Source organism: Coenobita brevimanus, chromosome 11, assembly GCF_032717465.1.
Source record: "Coenobita brevimanus isolate Jiangsu-jjx chromosome 11, ASM3271746v2, whole genome shotgun sequence".
In the NCBI taxonomy this organism is placed as follows: domain Eukaryota; kingdom Metazoa; phylum Arthropoda; class Malacostraca; order Decapoda; family Coenobitidae; genus Coenobita; species Coenobita brevimanus.
This window is the reverse complement of record NC_136964.1, coordinates 249,587-275,396: the sequence shown is the minus strand read 5'-3', so window position 1 is coordinate 275,396 and position 25,810 is coordinate 249,587. Positions and strand designations below refer to the sequence as shown.

The 25,810-nt window shown below is 43.2% G+C and overlaps 1 protein-coding gene across 1 annotated transcript; it reads left to right on the top strand.

Moving 5' to 3' along the window:
* Positions 1 to 773: 773 nt before the first annotated feature.
* Positions 774 to 25,810, top strand: LOC145411387 (neural-cadherin-like). Its single transcript, XM_080281429.1, has 13 exons — positions 774 to 821; positions 1,105 to 1,248; positions 1,648 to 1,778; positions 11,774 to 12,119; positions 16,024 to 16,257; positions 16,352 to 16,690; positions 16,836 to 17,175; positions 17,914 to 18,091; positions 18,299 to 18,531; positions 18,788 to 18,976; positions 19,124 to 19,303; positions 25,281 to 25,448; positions 25,680 to 25,810. The coding sequence occupies exons 1-13, from the start codon at positions 774 to 776 to the stop codon at positions 25,808 to 25,810; spliced, it is 2,661 nt and encodes an 886-aa protein (XP_080137555.1).

Genomic DNA, 25,810 nt, shown 5'->3' with positions numbered 1-25,810 from the left:
ATCTCACAGTCAAAGCATGAACCCCAAGACTTCTCTCTCGTCCTGTCATCATGTACCGTCGATAGCCATTCATCCTCAGTTCTCTTTTCTCGTATGCAGTAAAGAGGATACTGGATCTCACAGTCAAAGCATGAACCCCAGGCCTTCTCTCTTGTCCTGTCATCACGGTGGAGGGTTGAGGAAGAGCAAAACATTATACGGTATTGGTGAACGAGGATCATATGTTCGATAGAAGTTAATCCCAAGTCACCTGTACTGTTGGAAACCACAGTAATGCAGGGAATAACGAGCCTTGCCCAGGTGATACACTTTAACAGTCGTACTCTTACTGGCACTATAGGCATCGTAACTTCATATTGTGACCGATTTGCTCGTATTCTCGATATTTTTGTTTTTAATACAGGGAAGCCCGACAGATTGTTCCCCCAATATCCTTATGTATGTTACTTTAGCAAAGTGTATCGATATAAAACCAATGGAAATACAGTAGCAATGAGGAGGATTATAAGGTGTAATATGCAAAATAAATCTCTCAGTAAGCAGTGCCACGAAGACTCAGTGCAGCTTACAACAAGGGCTTTAGTCGCCTTCTCGTGTACTCTCAGCATGGTGGAGGAGGGCTGAGCCGGGTGCTGGAGGGGGTGCAGCAGGTGGCGGGTGTGGAAGAAGTAGTTGAGATCGTCAGTGTGGAGGGTCGGCCAGCCCATCACTCCCAGGACGCCGCACCAGCAGTGGTCGTGTGGCTCTGCGTCAGGGAAACCAGTGCTCGTTACATGGACCCCATTAAGTTACAGGGCCTCTTGTTGCTCCATGCCAAGCAGGTGTGTGTGTGTGTGTGTGTGTGTTTGGGAGTTGAGAGTTATGTGCGTGTATGAATGTTTATTTACGTAGTTGTATAAAAGATTTGAGACAAGCTTTTGTGTGTGTGTGTGTGTGTGTGTGTGTGTGTGTGTGTGTGTGTGTGTGTTTCATACAGTTATTTGATATGAATTATATTCGTGCCTGGTTCTTCAATGTTTCTCGAAAATGAGATGAGTGTAGCACACCTACTTTCAGCGGGACGTGATGCATCCAATTAATATAATGACATCGCATTTACCACAGCTGCAGGCCTCAACCAACCTGACCGTGGTGCTGGAAACAACTACAGCCGTGGACACAAGTGACAACCAGCACCCACGACACCCAGAAGGCCCTCTCGACCCTTCCTCTGCTGCCTCTCGGGCCTCAACCTCTCTCTCACTCCAGGTACAGTAAAAGTTTTCATTCATGTTGAACTTTTGAATACATTGGTGTTATCAGTTAGATCTTAATAATTATGCACTATTTTCTTTGCGTTGTTCAGTCAATATAACTATCTATTGCCAGACGCCATAATCCCGTAAGGGGTGGTCATAAACAAATCGCCTCCATGTCGCCCTCTCCCCCGTCATTTCACTGCCCTGCTCCCTGCTCACATCTCTCTCTCTCTCTCTCTCTCTCTGCGTTGTTATTGATCTTACTCTTTTGCTTAACATTCATCAATGCCTGGGATACATTTGTATAATGAAAGTTATATGAACTAAGTGTTTTAGACGTGAACGTATATATTAGAACAGGTATTGTCAGTCGTTAAGCATGTGTGTATATGTATGTGTGTGTGTGCAGGTGGTGGACACTAACTCCACTGCCCTGGTGACTCCACGCCTCACCCGGGCCCACAGCTGCTTAGTCCGCCACCACCACACCTGCGCAAACACACCCTGCCTCAACGGTGGTCGCTGCATCCACGGGGACAGGTAGATCTGAATCTTACAAGTAAAGAATCAGACGAGTAATAGGATAAGTTTGAGCTTGATAGTGATTTTAGGTTGTCTTGCAGACTGTTTTTCATATTAATCAGCTAGAACGACGATGTGCCTTTGCGTAAGAAGCCCCCTTTGCTAGAGTTACAGCTAGTTGATGATTTCTGTGTACTGGTAAACAAATTGATTGCATCCCAATAGTAACTGGGCAAACTGATTGATATTGTGATATTTGTTGATTTATGCTACCTTGTTTATAGATTGAGTCAATTTCAAAAGGCGAAATTGTCACATAATTTGTACACTCTTCCTGCATGTGCTGATGAAGTTGCTAAGATACATTCATCACAGTGCCGAACAGTTGAATCACCACATCTCTGCTTCAGTACATAAGCATAACATAGTGTACAGCACCAGTTTTGAATGAGATAGCCCGGATTCAGTATGGACGGTGGACATTAACGCTTAAGTGGTGATATGTGTTGGTGTGTGGTGCGTGGGAGGACTGCTGAGCCTCACGAAGTGAACTGTTAAATTTATGGCAATACTCGAGAATTAAAAAAAAAAAAAAAAAAAAAAAAGAAAGGAAAAATAAAATGAAGAGCATAATCAGGGTGAACAAATATTATAATGGGCCAGAGCACTGAGTGGTCCTGCCATCTGGTGGGAGTCTGTGAACTTCTCCCAGAAAAACGTTTTCCGGGTTTCAAAGATAAAAATTTTTCTATGCACTTTTATGTAGTTTCCTCAAATCACAAAATTTTTCAAATGCCTTTGACAATCATGCTATTGGTGTGTAAGTGGCATTAGAAAAGAAAAAAAAATCGTTAAACAGGAACCATCATCTCCATGGAATCAACTTCTGCATACAATTTACTATTCAATAAACATCCCATATAATTGGTGTAGGACTATAACATGGTAAACATATGAGGAAATGCTTTCATGCACAAATTTTGCCATGTTTTAAAATTCGCTGCCGAAGCAATGTACGACATGTTTTCCTTGTTGCTCTCTCACCACCTCTTCTACGTGGCGTGTCCCACAGCCTACGACGTTTGGCGAACATGTTTGATGGAAACCTGGCATCCTTTCACTTATTTCATGAATGAGTGCTGGTCTGCAGTGAAAGTTGAATTTGATTTCAATCAGCCACGATGCAAACAAAGTTTGTAATTTTGGTAACTGTTCTTATTGTCAATGTCACACCGCTAAATGCTAAGTATAGAAACCCACAACTCTCAACATTGAACAAATCACATAGTTAATCAACTAAAAACGGTTACTCCCAATTCTCTGTGAATATCCGGAATATGGACCACAATACTAACAAGCACTACATTCTTGCTATCCTCTGTTCTATCCTCCACAGACCAGGAACATTCAACAAGCACTCCGCTACCTAGCAATAGCCGCTAACAACTGCGCTTCTAAGGCAGTGTAAGGGAGAAATACTAATAATAATAAAAAAAAAAAAAGTGTCATGTATAGACTGTATAGTCAACTAAACAGTTGTGATGATCTCAAACGGAGAGAGGTGTATTCTTACAGGGTGTGTGTGCCTTATGTTTCCTAGTCATAGTTGCTAAAAAATGTACTGCTTCAAGCCAGTGTAAGCAAAACTCTACTGTGTATCAGTGGAGAATATGTACAGTATAAAATATAAGCACGACAAAAGGAAGGGAAGATCTGAAACGAAGAGAGAGTTTAGTGTAGGGAGAGTGTAGGTGTGATGGTGGTGGAGGGTGTTGTGGCCTCACTCATCGACCTGCTTGTAAGGCGATGCTGTATCATCACCTTCGGCCACGGTTGGTACTGATTTGTTTCACAATATTCCTTTACTGTTCTAGTACTACCCTATACTCCTATATGTAATACGTCATACCAATGCCTCCGTATTTCATAACATAGAGTGTAACCTAATTTTTTTTTTTAACAGTATGCGGCTACACTCACACACACACACACACACACACACACACATAGGTGGCCACACCCACGATTGTCCAATTACTAACTGTATTGGCTGAAGGTGTGTGGCACGACCCACCACCTTTTATTGTATTAGCACTGTGTACCTTTATGACAATAAACATTTCAGTTCAACCAAGTCATCCCATCACCGATGCACCTCGCCAGTCTCGTGTTTGTTATAATCGTACGTTTGGAAGAGCCGAGTACCGAATGGAGATGTCGCATGCCGAGTTTATCCATATCTTTCATCATTGTTTTTTAAGAAACGGAAATCCTATTACCCTTATTCGAATTATTTACTGTCTTTATACATGCATGAAGGCAATATTTCCACATAAACCCTCTTTAATACATCCCTAGAAATCACCTGATAGATAGGAGTAGAACATACATTTGAATGCTATTTTTTTTCCCAACCTATCTTCTTTCTAAGGCCATGAATATTGTAGAACCCTTAGTTTTTTTCGTGTAAACCTGATGTTCAATGTAACAACACTTAGCTTTAGCTGGTTTTGGGTAGAATAACATCAAATATTGGTAGCTGTAACCCTCACACCCGCAACAGCTGGATCTGGGAGAAGTTCACAGACTCCCACCAGATGTCAGGACCACTTAGTGCACTGGCCCATTGGCAGGCCACATCCAGACATTTGTTGAATTTCCTGAGTCACACATAGTTGAGATTCATATGTTTAACCACTCCAGTACAATGATGCCTCTTTTACTTTTATCAAGTTATGAACAGACAATTTCATGCAGCCTGCCAAAGGTCTGTAGTAGAGAGAGTAGGCCAGCATGCACTCCAATACAAGTTTCTCTATCAACACCAAACTACATGCACAGTACACACCACACTTCCTTTTCAAAATTTTGAAAAATGGCGCCGAATAACGTAGCCTCGGAGTCCCCAGGGGGGGGGGACCATAAATGCCCCAACCTTCTGCCCCTCTCCCGGTGACGACTCAAGATGCCTGGAACCACTGTCTGACTCTTTTCTTCATTTCTGCAACATTCGTGGCCTTTCCTCTAACTTTCGCTCTGTTGAGCACCACCTCTCCTCGTCTAAACTTCACCTTCTTTTGCTAACTGAGACTCAGCTGTCTGAGGCAACTGACAGCAGACCCTTTTCTGTATCCTCCTGCTTTCTCTATACTCATTTCAAACCCAAAAGTGGCTGTTGCATATATATACGCAACAACTTATATTGCTTTCGTGTTCCTGAACTCGATTCTTCTGAATTCTCTACACTCTGGCTTCGGCTTTCCTGTCATTCTCTGACTAAATATATCTGTGTTGTTTACTTATCTCCTAATTCTACTAACTATCAAAAATTCTTTGACTATCTTACTTCTACGATGGAACACATTCTTCTCTGATATCTCCATTCTAGGAGATTTCAATGTTCACCACCACCTTTGGCTCTCCTCTCCTTTCACGGATCCACCTGGTGAACAAGCCTACACCTTTTCGATCCTTAATGACCTAGAGCAGCTTGTACAGAACCCTACCAGTATCCCTGACTGCATTGGAGAGAGCTGCAACATACTTGACCTCTTCCTTATAACTAATCCTTCTGCTTGCACTGTTAATCTTTTCTCTCCGTTGGGCTCCTCCGATCACAACCATATCACCTTAACCTGTCCTATCGCTCCGGTATGGCCTGCGGACCCTCCAGAGAAACATCGTCTGTGTCACTTTGGAGCTGCAGATTGGGAGGCCCTCAGGCAGTACTTCTTTGATTTTCCCTGGAATGATTATTGCTTCCATGGCCAGGAGCCATCCAGGTGTGCCTTGCGCATTACGTAGGTTGTTCTCTCGGGCATGGAAGCATACATTCCTTTCTCATATCCTTTGACTATGCACGAAAGCCTTGGTTTAATCACGCTTGTTCTAATGCTGTCCGCAACAAGGAGAGGGCCTATAAAAGGTACCGGAGCCAACCCACCCCTGAATTACATCTTTTATACGTTTCTGCACGCAATTGTGCTAAGTCTGTTCTTTGCTCTGCTAAAAACAGTTTCATCCAAACAAATTGCTCTCAACTCTCTAACTCGAATTCTTCCCGCTCTGTCTGGCACGTTGCCAAAAACCTTTCTAACAACTTTACCTCATCATCCTTACCTCCTCTTTTCTACTCTGATGGCTCTGTAACTATTTCTTCTACTGATAAAGCAGATCTCTTTGCTCAGACTTTCTCCTCCAATTCCACCTTGACGATTCCAGTGCTGTTGCTCCATCACTTCCCCCCTCAGACTTCCTCATGGCTAACATTAAAATTTCTTCAGCTGATGTATTTTCTGCCATCACAGGCCTCAGTGCTAATAAGGCATATGTTCCTGATGGAGCCCCTGCTATTGTTCTCAAGAACTGTGCTTCTGTGCTTACACCCTACATAGGCAAACTCTTTCGCCTTTGTCTATCAACTTGTACCTTTCCTTCTTGCAGGAAGTTTGCTCTCATTCAGCCAGTCCCAAAGAAGGGTGACCATTCCCAACCCTCTAACATCCTGTATCTCAAAAGTTTTCGAGTCTATTCTTAATAGAAAATTTTTAAAGCATCTTTCCTATCACAACCTTCTTTCTGATCGTCAGTATGGGTTCCGTCTGGGATGCTCCACAGGCGATCTTCTCACCTACCTTTCAGATTCCTGGTCATCCTCCTTTCGGGACTTTGGTGAAAGCTTTGCCATTGCACTTGACATCTCAAAGTCTTTCGATCGAGTCTGGCATAAATCTTTAATTTCCAAACTGCCCTCTTACGGTTTCTATCCTTTTGTCAGTGCCTTCATCGCTAGCTTCCTTTCTGGTCGTTCTATAGCCGCTGTTGTAGTCGGCCATCAGTGGTGTTCCTGAGGGCTCTGTTCTATCACCAATTCTCTTCCTTTCATTCATCAATGACCTTCTAAGCTGTACATCTAACCCTATCCACTCATACGTTGATGACTCCACCCTTTACCTTTCCATTTGATTCCCACAACCTCCATCTCAACAGTTACTTCAGCACATAAGGGATGAGGCTATAACACACCTAATGTCTGACTTGGCTCGTATCTCTGACTGGGGTAAAAATATTCTGGTTGTTTTCAATGGACCAAAGGCTCAGTTTTTACACCTATCAACCTGACAAAATCTTCAACAGGTATACCCACTAATGTTTAATAATATTCAGCTTAATCCTGCATCATCATTGAACATGCTTGGGGTTTCATTTACTCGGGACTTATCTTGGAAAGATCATATTACATCTCTTGTACAATCTGCTTCCAAAGATTGGGTGTGCTAAGCCGACTCCGTTCCTTCTTTACCCCTGCACAATTGTTGACTTTATTCAGGGGTTTTATCCGCCCCTGTGTGGAGTACAACTCTCATGTGTGGGAAGGCTCCCCACATAGAGCTCTTCTCAATAGGGTGGAGTCAAAGGCTTTTCATCTCATTAACTCCCCCTCTTACTGACTCCTTTCAACCTCTGTCTCTTCACCGCACTGTTGCATCTTTATCTCTTTTCTATCGCTGCTTCAATGGTTACTGTTCCTCTAAACTATCTACATGCATTCCTCCACCTCTGCGACGGGCGCATAACACCCGTCTGGCAACAAACTCTCACCCCTTTTCTGTCCAACTCTCTAATGCAAGAGTTAACCGTTACTCCCAATCCTTCATTTATGCAACAGGTCAGCTCTGGAACCGTCTCCCTCTGTCTGTATTTCCTGCTTCCTATGATCTCCAGTCTTTCAAATGCAGTGTGTCCAGGCATCTCGAAATGAATGGATCTTAAATTTGGCTCTCTCTTGTATTTTGTTTTCTCTTGGAAGGAACAGTTTTGCGGGCTCGTTACCTTTTGTTCCTTCTTCCTTACATTAAAAAAAAAAAGTGATGGGGTTAATTATGGGTATATTTAACCTCTCTAGTTTCAAAAGTCTTATCTAGATAAATATTATCTTCTGGAGAAAGCAAGAATAAAATGTAAAGTGCGTTGCCAGATTGAATTTAACGTTGGTGTATCGTCGCATATACTGGGAATAAAGAAGACAATATCGATGAAAATTGCACGTGGTAGAACATAACGAAACATTAAGACTGTACTCTATGGTAAAACAAAAAATACCCTTTAATACGTGGGAAGCATCTTGCTGTGGAAATATGCATTTACTTTCTTCTTTCCTGTATCGTCTCTGGACTGTCATGCAGATCACAGAGGCTGGTGTATTTATAATTTTGCTTATCTGATAGGAAAATGGCATTTTTTTTTCTTTTTATCATTCGGTGACGGCCCAGGCCAGTGTATGAATATTTTTTATATCTGACAGTGAATGACTGCTTTTTTATCACTGGTGGATCTAGTGACGAACAAGGCCATTTATGAAACGCAGGCCGTATTTTGCATGACCACATAGTACAAGAATTAATAAACGAATTGTAGACAAGATTAGTTACATCAGCACAGCTTAGACGAAGGACATATTGCTCCATCACACATAAATTATTTCTATTAATATTTTTACCGTATCCATACGATAAATCACCTGGTAAAAGCAAGAAAAAATTGAAATACAGAACGTTTTTTTTTTTTTTTTTTTTTTTTTTTTTTTATGCGAGGAAGAAGGAACCAAAGGCCATGGCCCGCAGTAACAGTTCCCTCCAAGAGAAAAACAAAATACAATAGAGAGCCAAATTCAAGATCCGATCATTTTGAGATGCCTGGACACACTGCGTTTGAAAGACTGGAGATCATAGGCAGCAGGAAATACAGACAGAGGGAGACAGTTCCAGAGTTGACCTGTTGCATAAATGAAAGACTGGGAGTAACGGTTAACTCTTGCATTAGAGAGTTGGACAGAAAAGGGATGAGAGTTTGCTGCCAGACGGGTGCTACGCGCCCGTCGTAGAGGTGGAGGAATGCAAGCAGACAGTTCAGAGGAGCAGTGACCATTAAAGTAGCGATAGAAAAGAGATAAAGATGCAACAGTGCGGCGAAGAGACAGAGGCTGAAGGGAGTCAGTAAGAGGAGGAGAGTTAATGAGACGAAAAGCCTTTGACTCCACCCTATTGAGAAGAGCTGTATGTGGGGAGCCTCCCCACACATGAGAGTTGTACTCCACACAGGGGCGGATAAAACCTCTGTATAGAGTCAACAATTGTGCAGGGGTAAAGAAAGAGCGGAGTCGGCTTAGCACACCCAATCTCTTAGAAGCAGATTTTACAAGAGATGTAATATGATCTTTCCAAGATAAGTCCCGAGTAAATGAAACCCCAAGCATGTTCAAGGATGATGCAGGATTAAGCTGAATATTATTAAACATTAATGGGTATACCTGTGGAAGATTTTGTCGGGTTGATAGGTGTAAGAACTGAGTCTTAGATGCATTAAAGACAACCATATTATTTTTACCCCAGTCAGCGATACGAGCCAAGTCAGACATTAGGTGTGCCATAGCCTCATCCCTTGTTTTTTGAAGCAACTGTTGAGATGGGCGTTGCGGGAACCGAATGGAAAGGTGAAGGGTGGAGTCATCAGCGTATGAGTGGATAGGGTTAGATGTACAGCTTAGAAGATCATTGATGAATAAAAGGAAGAGAGTTGGTGATAGGACAGAGCCCTGAGGAACACCACTGTTGATAGATCTAGGAGAAGAACGATGGCCGTCTACAACAGCGGCTATAGAACGACCAGAAAGGAAGCTAGCGATGAAGGCACAGATAGAAGGATAGAAACCGTAGGAGGGCAGTTTGGAAATTAAAGATTTATGCCAGACTCGATCGAAAGCCTTTGAGATGTCAAGTGCAATGGCAAAGCTTTCGCCAAAGTCCCGAAAGGAGGATGACCAGGAGTCTGAAAGGTAGGTGAGAAGATCGCCAGTGGAGCGTCCCTGACGGAACCCATACTGACGATCGGAAAGAAGGTTGTGATAGGAAAGATGCCTTAAAATTTTTCTATTAAGAATTGACTCGAAAACTTTTGAAATACAGGACGTTAAAGCAATTGGACGATAGTTGGAGGGTTGGGAGTGGTCACCCTTCTTTGGGACTGGCTGAATGAGAGCAAACTTCCAGCAAGAAGGAAAGGTACAAGTTGACAGACAAAGGCGAAAGAGTTTGCCTAGGCAGGGTGTAAGCACAGAAGCACAGTTCTTGAGAACAACAGGAGGGACCCCATCAGGCCCATATGCCTTGTTAGTACTGAGGCCAGTGATGGCAGAAAATACATCAACTGAAGAAATTTTAATGTCAGCCATGAGGAAGTCAGAGGGGAGAAGTGATGGAGGAACAGCACCGGAATCGTCTAAGGTGGAATTGGAGGAGAAAGTCTGTGCGAAGAGATCTGCTTTATCAGTAGAAGAAATAGCTACAGAACCATCAGAGTAGAAAAGAGGAGGGAAGGATGATGAGGTAAAGTTGTTAGAAAGATTTTTGGCAAGGTGCCAGAAGGAGCGGGAAGAATTCAAGTTGGAGAGTTGAGAGCATTTAGTATGGATGAAATTATTTTTAGTAGAGCGAAGAACAGACTTAGCACGATTCCGGGCAGAAACGTAAAGATGATGTGATTCAGGTATGGGTTGGCTCCGGTACCTTTTGTAGGCCCTCTCCTTGTAGCGGACAGCATTAGAACAAGCGTGATTAAACCAAGGCTTTCTTGCGTTAGTCAAAGGATATGAGAAAGGAATGTATGCTTCCATGCCCGAGAGAATAACCTCCGTAATGCGCAAGGCACACTCAGATGGCTCCCGGCCATGGAAGCAATAATCATTCCAGGGAAAATCAAAGAAGTACTGCCTGAGGGCCTCCCAGTTCGCGGCTCCAAAGTGCCACAGACGACGTTTCCCTGGAGGGTCCACAGGCCGTACCGGAGTGATAGGACAGGTTAAGGTAATAAGGTTGTGATCGGAGGAGCCCAACGGAGAGAAAAGATTAACAGAGTAAGCAGAAGGATTAGTTGTGAGGAAGAGGTCAAGTATGTTGGGGCTCTCTCCAAGGCGGTCAGGGATACGGGTAGGGTGCTGTACAAGCTGCTCTAGGTCATTAAGGATAGAAAAGATGTAGGCTTGTTCACCAGGTGGATCCGTGAAAGGAGAGGAGAGCCAAAGGTGGTGGTGAACATTGAAATCTCCAAGAATGGAGATTTCAGAGAAAGGAGAAATGGACAGAATGTGTTCCATCGTAGAAGTAAGATAGTCAAAGAATTTTTGATAGTCAGTAGAATTAGGGGATAAGTAAACAGCACAGATATATTTAGTCAGAGAATGACAGGAAAGCCGAAGCCAGAGTGTGGAGAATTCAGAAGAATCAAGTTCAGGAACACGAGAGCAAGATAAGTCGTTGAGTATGTATACACAACAGCCACCTTTGGCTTTGAAATGAGTATAGAGAAAGTAGGAGGATACAGAAAAGGGTTTGCTGTCGGTTGCCTCAGACAGCTGAGTCTCCGTCAGAAAAAGAAGGTGAGGTTTAGAGGAGGAGAGGTGGTGCTCAACAGAGCGAAAGTTAGATGAAAGGCCGCGAATGTTGCAGAAATGAAGAAGAAGAGAGTCAGACAGTGGTTCCAGGCACCTCGAGTCGTCACCGGGAGAGGGGCAGATGGCGGGGGCATTTATGGTCCCCCCCCCTGGGGACTCCGAGGCTTGATTAATAGACGCCATTTGTATTGATTTTTGAAAAGGAAGTGTAGCGTGTGCTGTGCATGTAGTTTGGTGAAGATAGTTAGAGAAATTTGTACTGGAGAGCATGCTGGCCTACTCTCTGTGTTACGTCGCAAAGAGGTTTAGTCAACATTATTTCCGGTCCCTTCGCTGCGGAAGTTCTCCCCTAGACGTAACAAAAGCTTCAAACTGTAGTAAGAATTAAGCGTATATCACTGTTGCAGTGAAGATGGTTAAATGCAATGTGCACTGTCCCTTAAGAAACTCATGACTTGATTCCTAGAAGGGAAACAAATCTGTTGCATAGTAATATGTTGTACCTGTTATGTAGCACGTATGTAAGGGTTTGCATGCCCGATGTACAGAAACATGTGATTGTCAGGTGTGTGTGTCCAGGTGGGTCGTGGGGGCCCCAGTGCAAGATCCTGAGCCGCACGTTCTCTGGGAAGGACTGGGCCTGGGTGCGACCACTGCCACCCTGCCTTCCCCTGACCATCTCCCTCCGTGTCCTCACCAGCCGCCCCCACGCCCTGGTGCTCTACTCGGGGCCCCTGGCGCCCCTGCCACGCCAATCCCATCACCCACCCACGCCCATGTTGGCCCTTCAGCTGAGGCGCGGCCGCCCACAGGTCATGGTGGAAGGCGGAGCAAAGCCTGTTGTGTTGGAAGTTCCCACTGTGGTCAGTGACTGCGAGTGGCACACACTACACATTAGGCTCAACACTCAGGTAGGTCATAGTGTACCTTAAATTAGCAACACAGGTAAATAATAATGGAATTTATAATCACTACTATAGAGCATTCAAGTGACTTCTTTTGTCCTGCTGGTTACTTTGTGTTTTTCTGTTTTCCATACACGACAACTATTGCCTTTTATTGCTTTCATGGTATTTTCCAGTGCCTTTCTTTTTCCATGTGGTCTCCCTCGTGCTTTCTAACGGAAGTGTTTTCCGATTCCCGTCTGGTGTAAGCACAGTTTAACGGGAAGACCTAACCGGCAGGTTAGGTTATTTCAGGCTAGTTTGGTTAGGCTAGTTAATAAATGGTAGCTGGGTTTTATGATTGACAGTGATTACAGCACACGAGAGAAAATGTATGCAAGTGGGAAAACGGAAAAATATGTAGGATGACAAGACGAAGACGAACAAATCGCGATACACAACAATAAAACAAGAAGCATTCCAAGAGTGCAACATCTTTTCCCACCAACTGGTCTATAGGCCGAAAATTTGACATTGCCTTGTGATCTTGGCCCTCAACTGATAACTCGGTCGAATGACTACATTCTTGCCCAGTCCTTAGTCTTTTCAACAAGTTTGGTTCAGATCAAATTAAAACTGAATTTTCTTTGCCCAGTGGCCTTGGCCTTTGACCTTTCCCAGTGATCTTGATGTTTGACTGTTTGGTCGCAAAATTGAATCTCATTAGTCTTATTTGAACTTTAAACCTCCCACAAAGTTCAGTAAGTCGGATGAACATTATACGTTGACCTTGCAATGTGACACTGACTCTTTGTCTATTGTTCTCAAAACCAGTGTGTCAGCCTCTTTGGTGACCCTTAACCCATCCACCAAATTTGTTCCATATCATATCAGAACTCTGTTATTTTGTTCACACAAAGACATACTGGTCTGTCTTTGACCTTGCCCTCTGCCCTTGACCTTTGATTGTTGCCAAAAGTGAATCGCCTCATTGTTGTCAGATCCTTAGCCCTCCCACGAAAACTATTTTTGTACTTCATGTCCTGCGACCTTAATCTTTGACCTTTCTTTGTAAGTGTGACCCCAGGAATCCTTTATTCTTGTCTTATCCTCAACCATTCCACAAAGCTTGGCCTCTATTACATAAATTTTAAGTTGACCTTACTCTGTGACCTTGACCTTTGATCTTTTGTTTTAAAGAAGAGTGTTTAGTCCTTGGTATACCCTCAACCCGACTACGTAGTTTGATTAAAATCGGATTAACACACACACACACACACACACACACACACACACACACACACACACACACACACACACAAAACACCCGCTCTTGCTTCACGGGAGCCGATGTAAAAATATCTAACGTATTTAGAAGGAAGAAAATTAATGTTTGTAGGAAGCTGTATCTGGTGGTGACCATAATCTCGATACTTACTGGAACGTATCTCAGCGACTTCATTTACATGGTCATTTTATGCAATATAGTCAGGGTCCTTATTCTCAGAGCTTCTTATAAATTTTTGTGTGTCAATTCTCCACACAGCTACCCACACTCACGAGGGTCCAGAATATTGCAAAGGTGTGTGTGTGTGTGTGTGTGTGTGTGTGTGTGTGTGTGTGTGTGTGTGTGTGTGTGTGTGTGTGTGTGTGTGTGTGTGTGTGTGTGTGTGTGTGTGTGTGTGTGTGTGTGTGTGTGTGTGTGTGTGTGTGTGTGTGTGTGTGTGTGTGTGTGTGTGTGTGTGTGTGTGTGTGTGTTAAAGTATCGTAAATAGCCTTTTAAAAATACAAAGATCTTTGTTTTCATTCACTAGTTCCCCTGACATTTTGAAACTGATTTTTATTTTTAATGCTATACTACATTCCGTGCGACACACGTGTGGAGTCTGTGTTGTTTTGGTACGTGTTTATTCGTACCTTCAAAGCTCTTAGGCAATGGTACGGATTTGTTCCTCGTCTGTGTGCCGTGATATATCTTCAGAACCACGTGACAAAACTAATGGAAAAATTCTGGAAAAGAGTTCATTGAAATCTAGAACCTCCTTGAAAATAACTAAGATGTGCACGTGCACGCGTGTGTGTGTGTCGTATTTATTACATTTGTAGCTCGTGTCAACCAGAAAAGGACTTCAGAACGTGTTGCACTATTACATGAAATAAAGTAGTGGTATTTTGTTTAATTTATGTAAATTTTTAGCGACTCCGAATACAAAAAGTGCTGTCATTGAGCCTGTCTCATGTATGTAAGCTATGTGTATGTATGTATGTACTGTATGTATGTATTCTGTTTCATGAATATGATCCGATTTGGATCAAAGTTGTGTGTGTGGATCTGGAAAGATGTTCACTTTTGATGCTGATCACTCAAGGATGACGATCAAGGGTCAAGAACAAAGTTCAAGAAATGCCATTATCATGGATGCTTTTTTTTTTTTTTTTTTTTTTTTTTAATGTGTCCGACTCTGGGCATAGGCTTCACAGCCTGTTTTCAAGGCCCAGTAGTCCTCCTACATACCATACACCTCTACATGCTTGGTCCGATCTAGATCAAACTCGGTATACAATGTGTATGGCGATGTGAAAAAGTTATTCGATTTTGGTGCAGTCAATAAAAGGTTGTCGAGGGTGAAGGTTAGTGTTGGGACGCGGGGCCATCCTGCATTTTGAGCTCTAGATATTTTTTAATGACCTTTATATGTAGGCGATGTGACATATTCATAACGTTTCAGTATCCACTGAAAATCTACTGAATCAACTTCCTGGTTACATAGCAGGGTGAGATCATTTCTGTATTACTCTAAAAAATGGAGTTGTTAGGGCTCCGGAAATAAGAAAGAGAACATATAAAATCACGAGAACTATCAGTACAATGTTAGATGAGGCGGACCACACAGCTTTTCACTCATCATTCCGGCCTTCCAGATCTCAGCTCCAATTTACACGCAAAAACTATCCACATTTTATGTGTGCTTCACAGTTGGTAAAGGCCATTCCATCAGTCAAAATCCCTTGTCGTATGCATCTCTGTAATTATTAAATTGGTACATTTCTGTCCTTTGTTAATTCTTTTTCACCCTTAAATGCCATACGCGTTTGCCAGTCATTTACCACATCCAGTCATCTTTTCGATCTTCCAACCCTTTTTACGCCTTCACGCTTAGTGACACATATAATATTTTACCACGCTGTTTGTATTAATTTTCGCATTTAAAACAGAAACTTTCGATCGATAGACTTCCTTCCTCCACATATTTCATGGTTCTCTGTGTTCCTTGTCCTATCCAACCAACGCCACCCACATGCATTTCTGAACAGTTCCACTTTCCACTGCTCTCACTCATCCTTTTTCAAACTAATGCTATGCCCTTTTAATATCGACAACAGTAATAATAGTAGTAGTAGTAGTAGTCATAGTAGTAGTAGTAGTAGTAGTAGTAGTAGTAATAGTACTAGTAGTAGTAGTAGTGGTGGTGTTTTTGGTGGTAGTGGTGATGGTGATGGCTTATATGAAATGTGAATCCTATGGAATGCAGACTTAAATTGCCCTTTTCCTTCAGTCCATCCTCCTCCTTTCAGGGGATAGGGAAGTAGTTGAGGGCCGATTGATTAAATAGGCAGTTGTGCCCTGATTATTTCTGTGCCACCATATGAAGGCGTCCCGTTATTGAACCACTGATGAATATAAATTATGTACCAGCATTTAATACCAATTATCGAATTTTGAATGGAGCACAGAGAACTAACTTTAAGGCCCTAAATAAAAAAAGCAGCAGCAAGTGAGGATTGGAAAGATTTAGAACTGAAGGAGTGAGAGGATTTTACTGTTTGTAGAGGAAGCGAAGTACAGTTTCATCATCTGATGGAAGGAAATACCAGAGAATACTATCCTAGTTTGTAACAGGTAGCCTAATTGTACAGTTCATGCTCACAGGGCATGGCGGTGGTGGTTGACCTGTGTGGCCGTGGTCTTCAAAACTCGTCACTGGATGATTCACACTGTGCAGCACGGACGTCTTGGCGTGACCTGAGGCTGCTGGACACCTGGCCTCTGCAGGTGGGTGGCCTGGCCCACGATCCTCCGAGCTCTGCTGACCATGGGTGGAAATATGCTCCCACACCACGACCACTGGTTGGGTGCATCTCACACCTTCGCCTCAACGGTCAGGTAAGAATTTATAGATTAAAGGTGTGAGTATTGAAGTTTTTTTTTTTTTTTTCTGAGGCACAGCAGCCTTTACTGTTCCGTAGTTTTCTTGCAGCTGGTGGACCTGGGCGAACCAGCCTACAGCAAGGGTGGCATAAGTGGTTGCCAGCCCCAGGAAGAGATGTGCAAGGGTGGTTGTGGGCATCGGGGCCAGTGTGTGGGCGGCCTGCATCAGCCACAGTGTGTGTGTGACCCAGGGTGGACGGGGCCAGGATGCACAACATCCACACTCCCGGCTACCCTCGTCTCTGCATCTTACTTCAGGCTGGTCCCAAGTTTAACTCCTGGATCGCATATCCTGACAGCACAACTGAGGTTCAGGATCAGGGATAGTAGCAGTATCATTCTTCTTAGCTTGCTTACTCGCCATCAGGATGCTGTCTTCTTACTGCACGTGAGTCATTCTTTCCATTTTGACAAGAGCAATAATTTGTCAGAAAGATGCAGCATTTGCAATGAAGTTGTTCATAATGTAACAGTGTTGCTACAGAACTGTTTGCACTGTAGAGGTTCAAGGTTCACCCCATGGTCCCCCTCAGCTACAGGCGGGGATAGCGTGTGTTCGAGTGTTCGGAGAAGGATGGGCAGGTAATTCTGTCTGTGCGGAGAGCCAGCCACTGGATGATGGAGAGTGGCACATGGTGACGGCTGAATACCACCGCTACAGCTTAGTGATCGCCGTGGATGATGGTGATGGTTGGCATCACAACGAGTCCCTTGTGTCTCTGGCTGCCTCAGAAGAGGATCACCTGAGAACACTGGTTCACTTACCTTCAGTGCCTCCACTTTTTGACGACAGTGACACAGTGATGCTGGGTGGCGAGGTCCCGGGATATTTGAGACAGAATCTTGCTGAGCCATTGGATGACCCGGATGACAGTAAGTGTTGTTAGCTTGAATGTTTGTTGTCAAATAAATCAAAGCGTGTAACGACCATTTCTGCACTGTTTGCAGGTATTTTCGTTAAAACAGATCCAAGTGCTCATTTGCCAACCACGTCGGTACAACAGCATTAAACACCACAGAATTAGAATACATTATAATTGCCATAAATATGAATGACGTCTCAATGCAATTTCACACTCAAAATAGTGATACTCCAGACCTTTGTAATTTACCTGTTCAGCTTTCAACATTGTCCTCCATGGATAACCTTCCTCTTTCTTCTCTCTTATTCAAAGCCGTAACAGCTAGTCATGTTTGATTTGATTTTTAGCCCTTATAGAGCAAGAGGTAACTTCTATTCTGAATAAAATAATTTGGCGATATCCAGAAAACAATAGTTCACTTTTGCAACATCAGGATGGATTAGTGCAAACAGCTGTTAATACCAACCTGTTAACTGTTAGATTATAAGAACTGGACATTGAGGACAATAATAACTGATTTTTTTACTGATGTGCAGTAAAGTTCAATAAACAATGGTTTTTCAGTATGTCTCATGAGATTCACAATTTAACCTAAGAATGTGTATAACTGGTGTTTTCTCTCCGTGCTCTAGAAACATGTTTGCATGAATTAATAATGCCATCCATTCTTATTAAGAAAATGTTAATCATGTGCTAAGACCATATTTATTTCTTAAGCATGTTCCATTTTTCTTTTATCTTTTTGCAGATGTATCAGTGTGTGTGGATGACGTGCGGGTGTGTGGGCATGCTGTACCGCTGCTCCCTACCACCAATGACAGCAGGTGGGGCCTGGAGTCCGGTTGCTCCGCCCCTGACGCCTGTCTGAGCACCACCTGCCTCCCACCTCTCACATGCATCTCCACCTGGGGCGTTGCAACCTGCAGGTGTTGTACAAATTCACTCAACATTATGCACCATGCTATGTATCTTGATATAGCTGGCCCTGTCTGACAAGCAGTCTTAGCTTTTCACCACAGAGAAATGTGTCCTAGATTTTTTTCTCTTTTATTGCTAAATGAAATCAGATAATACGATATGATTTCACTTCATGTTCCCACAAATGACCCATTGTTGACGTGACCCTGGTGCAGCTGCGGTCCTGGGCGTCAGGTGGCGGGCCACGATTGCCGTGACGTGGACGAGTGCCAGTGGCAGCCGTGTCTGCATGGTGGGTCCTGCCACAACCTGCAGCCCGGCTACCAGTGTGTGTGCAGCCCCACCCACACGGGGGACCACTGTCAGTGGACACACATTGCAACCGTACCATACCCACTCACAGTTGCTTTAGTTATTGCCGCAGTCACACTATCTATACTTATCATTGGTATGTTTCACTAATGTTAGACAGTTTTATTAAGTAAGTGAGGCTGGTCACTCTCATCTTAAATGCCAGGACCAGCCTACCTAGTCCCAGACTCCTACGCTCCTCATTGAGCACCACAGGACTGGATGATGATGATAGAAATTATCTTACGGAAGTATTACTAACTATGATGATCTTGAAATATGGCGTAACATTTCTATTTTGCTGCAGCAGGCAACGTAATACATTACATTAATTTTGCCCGTGCTCCTGCCAGTGGTTGTTGGCGTATTTATTTCAGTGAAACTCCGACACCAGTGGTTCACGCTGGGACAGAGAGGTGACCACAAGGTGACGCAAGAGGGGACAGGCCAGGAGGGCAACACCATCCTACAAGGAGATGAACCCCACTACATTCTGCTCAAACAACAGAGACTCTCTCCAACCACCAGCAGACAGTATCAAGGTACACATCTCGTACGAATTCATCTCAGGCCAGTCTTATATTAAAATGTAAAATGTATGGAGCATTCGATATATGTCTCTTCATAGAGACAAAATTCTGTTCAGAACAACATCACATGCAGTAGGCTTAATATCTTTCGCCTCCCAGGAAAAATGCAGACAAGTAAAAACGATAGTGAGGTGGAGGGCAACAGTGAGGCTCCTGATGTGGCTGGGGTCGAGGGCAGAGCTTCGTGGCCCAAACCGCTGCCAGCCAAGGACGACCTCAGAGCCTATGCGTACGAAGGAGATGGGTCCAGTGCTGACTCCTTGTCTTCTGCGCTGTCCGGTCAGTACCAAATCAATGACCAGGATATATTATCTAACTCCTTTAGCAAACTAAGACTATAAGCTTGATACACCTGCAGTCTTTGCTTGTGTGTGTGTGTGTGTGTGTGTGTGTGTGTGTGTGTGTGTGTGTGTATAATTCACCTGGTCGGTCAAGATAACTTGATGGTCGTGATCGTCAGCTTTTACCCTGCCGGAAGGGAGCTGAGAACTCATATAGTCCGATCTATGGGCAAGGCTGTGACCTTCACACACGCACACACCCGTCCCCTTGCTCAAGGGGGACAGTAACCACCCACTTCGTCAGTGAAACTTTTCGCAACCTGAGCGAGGCGCGAACTCCCGTCCACCAGTTGGCAAGCGAGAGCGTTACCACTGCACCAGCGAGCTGTGTGTGTGTGTGTGTGTGTGTGTGTGTGTGTGTGTGTGTGTGTGTGCGCGAACGGTATAACTTTATCTTGATCGATCTGAACAATGTTAAATATAAGGGTATGACAGATAAGGTGGTAGTGATTTGATTTTGACAATTGTAAGCCAAGATTAAGGTCACTGGAGAAGGCCAGTCCTAACAGTTTTAACTTGGTTTAAACGAAACTTGGTGAGGGTTGAGGGTCAGCCAAGGATTTTAAGAATAGGTCAGAGGTCAGGGGCACAAGACAAAAATAGCGTCGATTTGATTCGATTTGGACATAGCTGGGTGAATCAAATAAGGCTGAGGTAACTCGGCTATTGAATCATTTGTAAAGCGAGGGTGTTGCATTGTATTGTACTCCTTATACATTCACGTTTTCTCCAAATTATATTAAACTTACGGGAGTGGTAATGGCAATATATAATCTATCTAGTTTGGAAGGAGTACCCTAAGGTGAATGAAAATGTCAGGAGAGAAAGAGAAGAGAATAAAACAGGAAGGGGTGCTCAAGGAGGGCAACATAGCGCCGTGAAAGTGATCCAATGGCTTAATATTTTACTTTGCAATCATGAGCTTCAACCGATTCATCTCAAAATCGAATCATTCCATTCATTTCTTTTTCTGAACCTTTCCACAAAGATTGGTGTAGTTCGGATAAAAACTAAACGAATTGACCTTGCTCTTTCACTTTGATTTTTCACCTATTGTTTTCGAAAATGCATCACATCATTTCAAAACCCTCCATCATTCCACTGAGTTTAGTGCAAATCAGATCAAAACCATTTGAGCTGTTGGGTCGGACACTTGACCTTGCTCTGTGATCTTATACCTGGACGCATCATTCTCAAAATCAAAGCACTTTATTGTTGATTTACTCTGAGACTTTCAACTAAAATTGGTCCAAATCGATTGATAACTGTAAGCTGGCCTTCTCGCACAACCCTGACCTTCGACCTATTATCAGAAACAGTAGGCCAATCCCTTGGTGAACCCTCAACCTTTCCGCCAGGTTTGGTTGAAAAGACCTTAAGAAAAAAAGTTCATGTTATTTTAGTCAAGCACAATCACCCACGGATAGAAAAAATGACCTTCCTCTCTGACCTTGACAGTTCTTAAAATCAGATCTTTTTATCCGTGCCATACCCACAGTTTCACAAAATTTGTCTACTGTTTAAGCTGACCTTGCGATGCCACCTTTCCCCTGTGAAATTTCTCAGTGACTTTGGCCTTTGATTTTTCTCAGAGTCGAATACCGGTACCTTTATCCATCCCTTACCCAGAACCATTCCACGAAGACTGGTTTAAATCGGATAAAAAACTGTCTGAATTTTGTTGCCGTGGGACCACGAGCATTAACTGTTGTTATAAAAAAACTAAAGACCTCTGGCAGACACTCATCCATTCAACCATATGACAAATCAGATCAAGATTTTTTTTTTTCTAATGCTCACGTAGATACAAATGGACCAATATTTAACCTTAGCCTGTGACCTTATCGTTTGCCTAATTGTCATCAAAATCGACTAAGTTCGTTCTTGTCATCGCCTCAACTCTTCCACCACGATTGGCCTTAATTAAATCAAAGTGTTTAAGTTCACCTTGCCGTGTGACCTTCCCCCGTGAATTATTGTTCTTAAAGTGTCATCCCCTTGCCTGACCCTCAAACCTTCCACAAGGCTTGGTTAAAATTGGATCAAAACTTTTTTAACCCTCCTCAGATACACCTACAGTTTCACTTACAACTTAGGTACACCTGAGTCTGTCAAACCCAGCTTTTAAAAAATGCTGTACTGATCCTGAATATACTACAAAGTATTAGGTCTTATCAGTTATTAAATTATACAAATGTTTTGAGTCACGTAACTCTACATATTTTAAAAAGTGAAAAAAAAAAGGCCAACCCATATATATATATATATATATATATATATATATATATATATATATATACCTAGGCTGCTTCCCCCAAGGAAAGGGAGGTAGCCGAGACAGGACGACACACTCCCCATTTACTCATCCATTCAAACACATTCATTCGCATCTTAGCCCCAAAGGGGAGAACGGACAGATCCTCACCGCACCACACCACACAAGGGTCAACTCCGCAATGCAATCAGTGACATCCGCAGCAGGGCCCGAGAGCAGAACTGGTTTACCCCTGACACATCATAACAGACCCATCCCCTTACCCGCACCTGACCTGACTAGCTGATCAGTCCAAATGCGGGAGAATATCCCCTCAGGGCTGTGTCATCACTTATTCATTCACAGTTTCTCTCCATTTATTTCTGTCATGCACAGCCACTCTTCCTTGCTCAACAGACATCTCTCTCGCATCCAGCACTCTCTTCACACTGTCCATCCATCCTATTCGTGGTCTTCCTCTCAGCCTTACACCTCTCACATCAGATCTCGTTATCTTTTTCACCAATCGCTCATTATTCATTCTCTCCATATGCCCAAACCATCGCAACACCCTCTCCTCAACTCTACCAGCCATCTCCCGAACAACTCCAGTTCTCCTTCACACTTCATCATTTCGCACCCGATCCATACGCGTCACTCCACACATACTCCTCAGACACCTCATCTCCATTACATTCAAACTTTTCCTCTCTGCTACACCGATATTCCATGTTTCAGCCCCATATAACGGAGTCGGTACCACAACATCCTCATACAGCCTTCTCTTTACATCCATTCTAAGCGAACGACATTTAAACACTTTTTTCATTCCTGCCAGCACCTTTCCTACTTCATTTATTCTAAACTTCACTTCTGCATCTATTCTTCCATCCACAGCAACATGTGACCCTAGATATTTAAAACAATCTACCTCCTCAAGCAACTCACCATTCAAAACTATATTCATCCCTCTACCATCTATCAATCTCGTGCACTTCATCACTTTACTCTTATTCTCATTTACTTTCAATTTCCTCTTTTCACACACCCTTCCAAACTCCTCGACCAACTGTCTCAATCTCTCCTCTGAATCAGTCACCAGTGCAGTATCATCTGCAAACAGCAGCTGCTTCAGATTCCACTCTCCACCATCAACATTCACCAGACTCAGACCTCCACCTAAAACTCTTGCATTCACCTCCCTTACAACACCATCCACGTAAATATTAACCCGCGCCGTCCCGAGGACGTACTTCCACGTCCTCACGTTTTGTCACAGCTAATCCCGAGGACGTACTTCAACGTCCTGCAATTGCAAGGTTCATAATTTCCACAGTTTTCAATTTTCGCGAGTCATTTTTGGTACATATACACGGGACACCTTCCTCAACAAGATGCCAGGCAGAGACAATGCCTTACCCAGCATGACCTTTCCCCCCCCCCTGCATGCCCTTTTCTCAGCAATTCACCTGTTATCAGTGACCTGGCCAGTATAGCCATGTCATGCCATGGTACGAAATTCAGGGCCAGAGTGATCCCCCAATCAATGACAATGTGGAGGACAAACTTTACATAGCATTAGAGGAAGAAACAGTTAGAAATGATGATCAGGTAATGTGGCAAAAAAAGGTCAGGTATTAGTGAGTGAACCAATGCTTATAATGCCTATATTACTGCTTGAAAACCAATATACTCTTGTACTACATATAAATTCGTAACAGTAAATAAATAAATACCGTTTATGAGTGGTGTGAAATAGTTATCCTCCCATAGAACTCGTTTTCTTTGGTGCCAGCCTGATAGAAAACCCAGTAAGGTAAGGAGGCTCTCCTACCTGTAATGAGTATTTTAAACCTCAGGTGAGCGATTTCTCTATGAATTTTCGATGTTTCTCACCAAAAGCGAAAGTTTTAGCAAAAAAAAAAAGGTCGAAAATTGCCCGGGATTGGGGGGTACCAGTGGTCGAAAAGTGGCCGGGACGGGGCGGGTTAAACAACCAAGGCGACATCACACATCCCTGTCGCAGCCCCACTCTCACGGGAAACCAATCACTCACAGCATTTCCCACTCTTATACACGCTCTACTATTTACATAAAAACTTTTCACCCCTTTTAGTAACCTACCATCAAGTCCATACAATCTTAAAACAGTCCCTATCAGTTCTGTCATACGCTTTCTCTAAATCCATAAATGCCCAAAACACATCCCTTGCCTTTCGCTAAATACTTTTCACACACTTGTCTCACAGGAAACACCCGATCAACGCATCCCCTCCCTCTCCTAAAGCCACACTGCTCATCACCAATCACTCCCTCTGTACCCTCTCTAACTCTCATAATTAGCACTCTACCATACACCTTACCTACAACACTCAACAGACTTATACCCCTAAAGCTAGTACATTCATACTTATCACCCTTGCCTTTATACAACGGGACCACACAAGCACTTGCCCAGTCAATTGGCACCATACCTTTCACAAAGCACACATTCAACAATCTTACTAACCAGTCAACAATAGTCACTCCACCACCCTTCAGGCATTCCACAGGACACCCATCCATACCTGCAGCTTTCCCTGTTTTCATCTCCTTTACTGCCTTCTCCACTTCCTCCTTCGTGATCAAAGAATCACTCAACTCTCCCAACACATTTATTCCTTGCACCCTTCCATCCGCCACAATCTCAGCCACCCTTTCCTCCTCTACATTTAACTGTATATATATATATATATATATATATATATATATATATATATATATATATATATATATATATATATATATATATATATATATATATATATATATATATATATATATATATATATATATATATATATATATATATATATATATATATATATATATATATATATATATATATATATATATATATATATATTGGCAGTGGCCATACACGAAAACAAAGAACACTATAAGCCTAGCACTTGTGTCAGCACTTGAGAGATGGAGGTCCTTCATTATGGGCATTGTGGATCCCAAACAGCATAAAAACAACCTGCAAACTCGGAGTGAAAAATTCTCCCCTCTCCTCAGGTACACCAGGGTCTCATAGACCCAACATGCAATTCTAAGTGATATATTGCAAAACAGAGAGACACGAAAGTAACCCCCCTACACCCTGCATGGGCAAAAAAAGTTAGGAAGCTATTGAGATAGACAGGGATCCCTGGCATCTATAAGTTACTGAACTATAGCATCGAAAGAATCGCCCGGGTCTGTCAGATCCAGGTGTTCCTGAGGAGGGTTAATGCTCAGAGACAGAAAGCTCTTTGGGTGTCGCCACATTTGCACCAAACATGTGATTCACAAGAGGGTCGAGGCTCAGCCAACCCTTGAGTGAATATAATTACTTATCTGGATGAAGAGGTTATACTTGCAAGTTCTGTTGAAAGCTAATCTTGATAACCTCCTTTGACGTACTTAAAAGGTTGCAATATAATCGCTCCGTCATAAAGATTCAGTTCAGTTCTGTTGATAGTAGAGAATTATTGCCTTTACAACGGCACTTCTCTGCACTTATATATCTATTTAAATAATTATCTATTTCTTGTGGTGTTCAGAGGTAAAATATGACTGACAGAAGGTGAAATCAAGGTTTTACCCTAAGCTCACCTTTGCTTATAATGCCCCACAGGTGTGAGAGAGGAAACACTGGAGGGAGAGAGCATAATGCATGTCACGCCGGGATTCTTGGAAGTGATGGACCTCCTCAGACACCTTCCAGAGGCCGTCCGGTCGCCGCTACTCAGGCCCAAACCGCCAGATCTCAAGCAGGACCCCGGTGCAGGAGAGACGCAGAAAGGTAAGAGTTGTTGGAAAGTAAGAAATGTAGCTTGATCGATGGCCGTAGTCTTAACTGGTGTGTGTGTTCTTAACTGATGCGGCCCGTAAAGTCTTTCTTGGGAACAGGCTATGTTCACAATTGTAATTTTGTAGAAGTAACTTTCTTCTTTCAAACTAACACACCTCTTTGTAAAAGCCCGCTGCTGATCTTCCTTGTGTGTTCTGACATAAGGGCCTGCCTCTCCTCCAGGCCCCTCCCCCACACCCGCCCCTGCCCCCGTCCCACCAGAGTCGTCCACTACGGCGCTGTCCCGTGAGGACTGTCGACCCCCCTCACCATCACCACATCCCGCTGTGCACAATTTGACGACGGGCAGCTGA

What these genes read in the sequence shown, in the direction of transcription:
- LOC145411387 (XM_080281429.1), top strand. Translation starts at nt 774, where the DNA reads ATGGACCCCATTAAGTTACAGGGCCTCTTGTTGCTCCATGCCAAGCAG. An exon ending in CGCTGCATCCACGGGGACAG is followed by an intron (nt 1,779 to 11,773) that starts GTAGATCTGAAT and finishes TGTGATTGTCAG; the next exon opens with GTGTGTGTGTCCAGGTGGGT. An exon ending in ACTATCTATACTTATCATTG is followed by an intron (nt 18,532 to 18,787) that starts GTATGTTTCACT and finishes TGCTCCTGCCAG; the next exon opens with TGGTTGTTGGCGTATTTATT.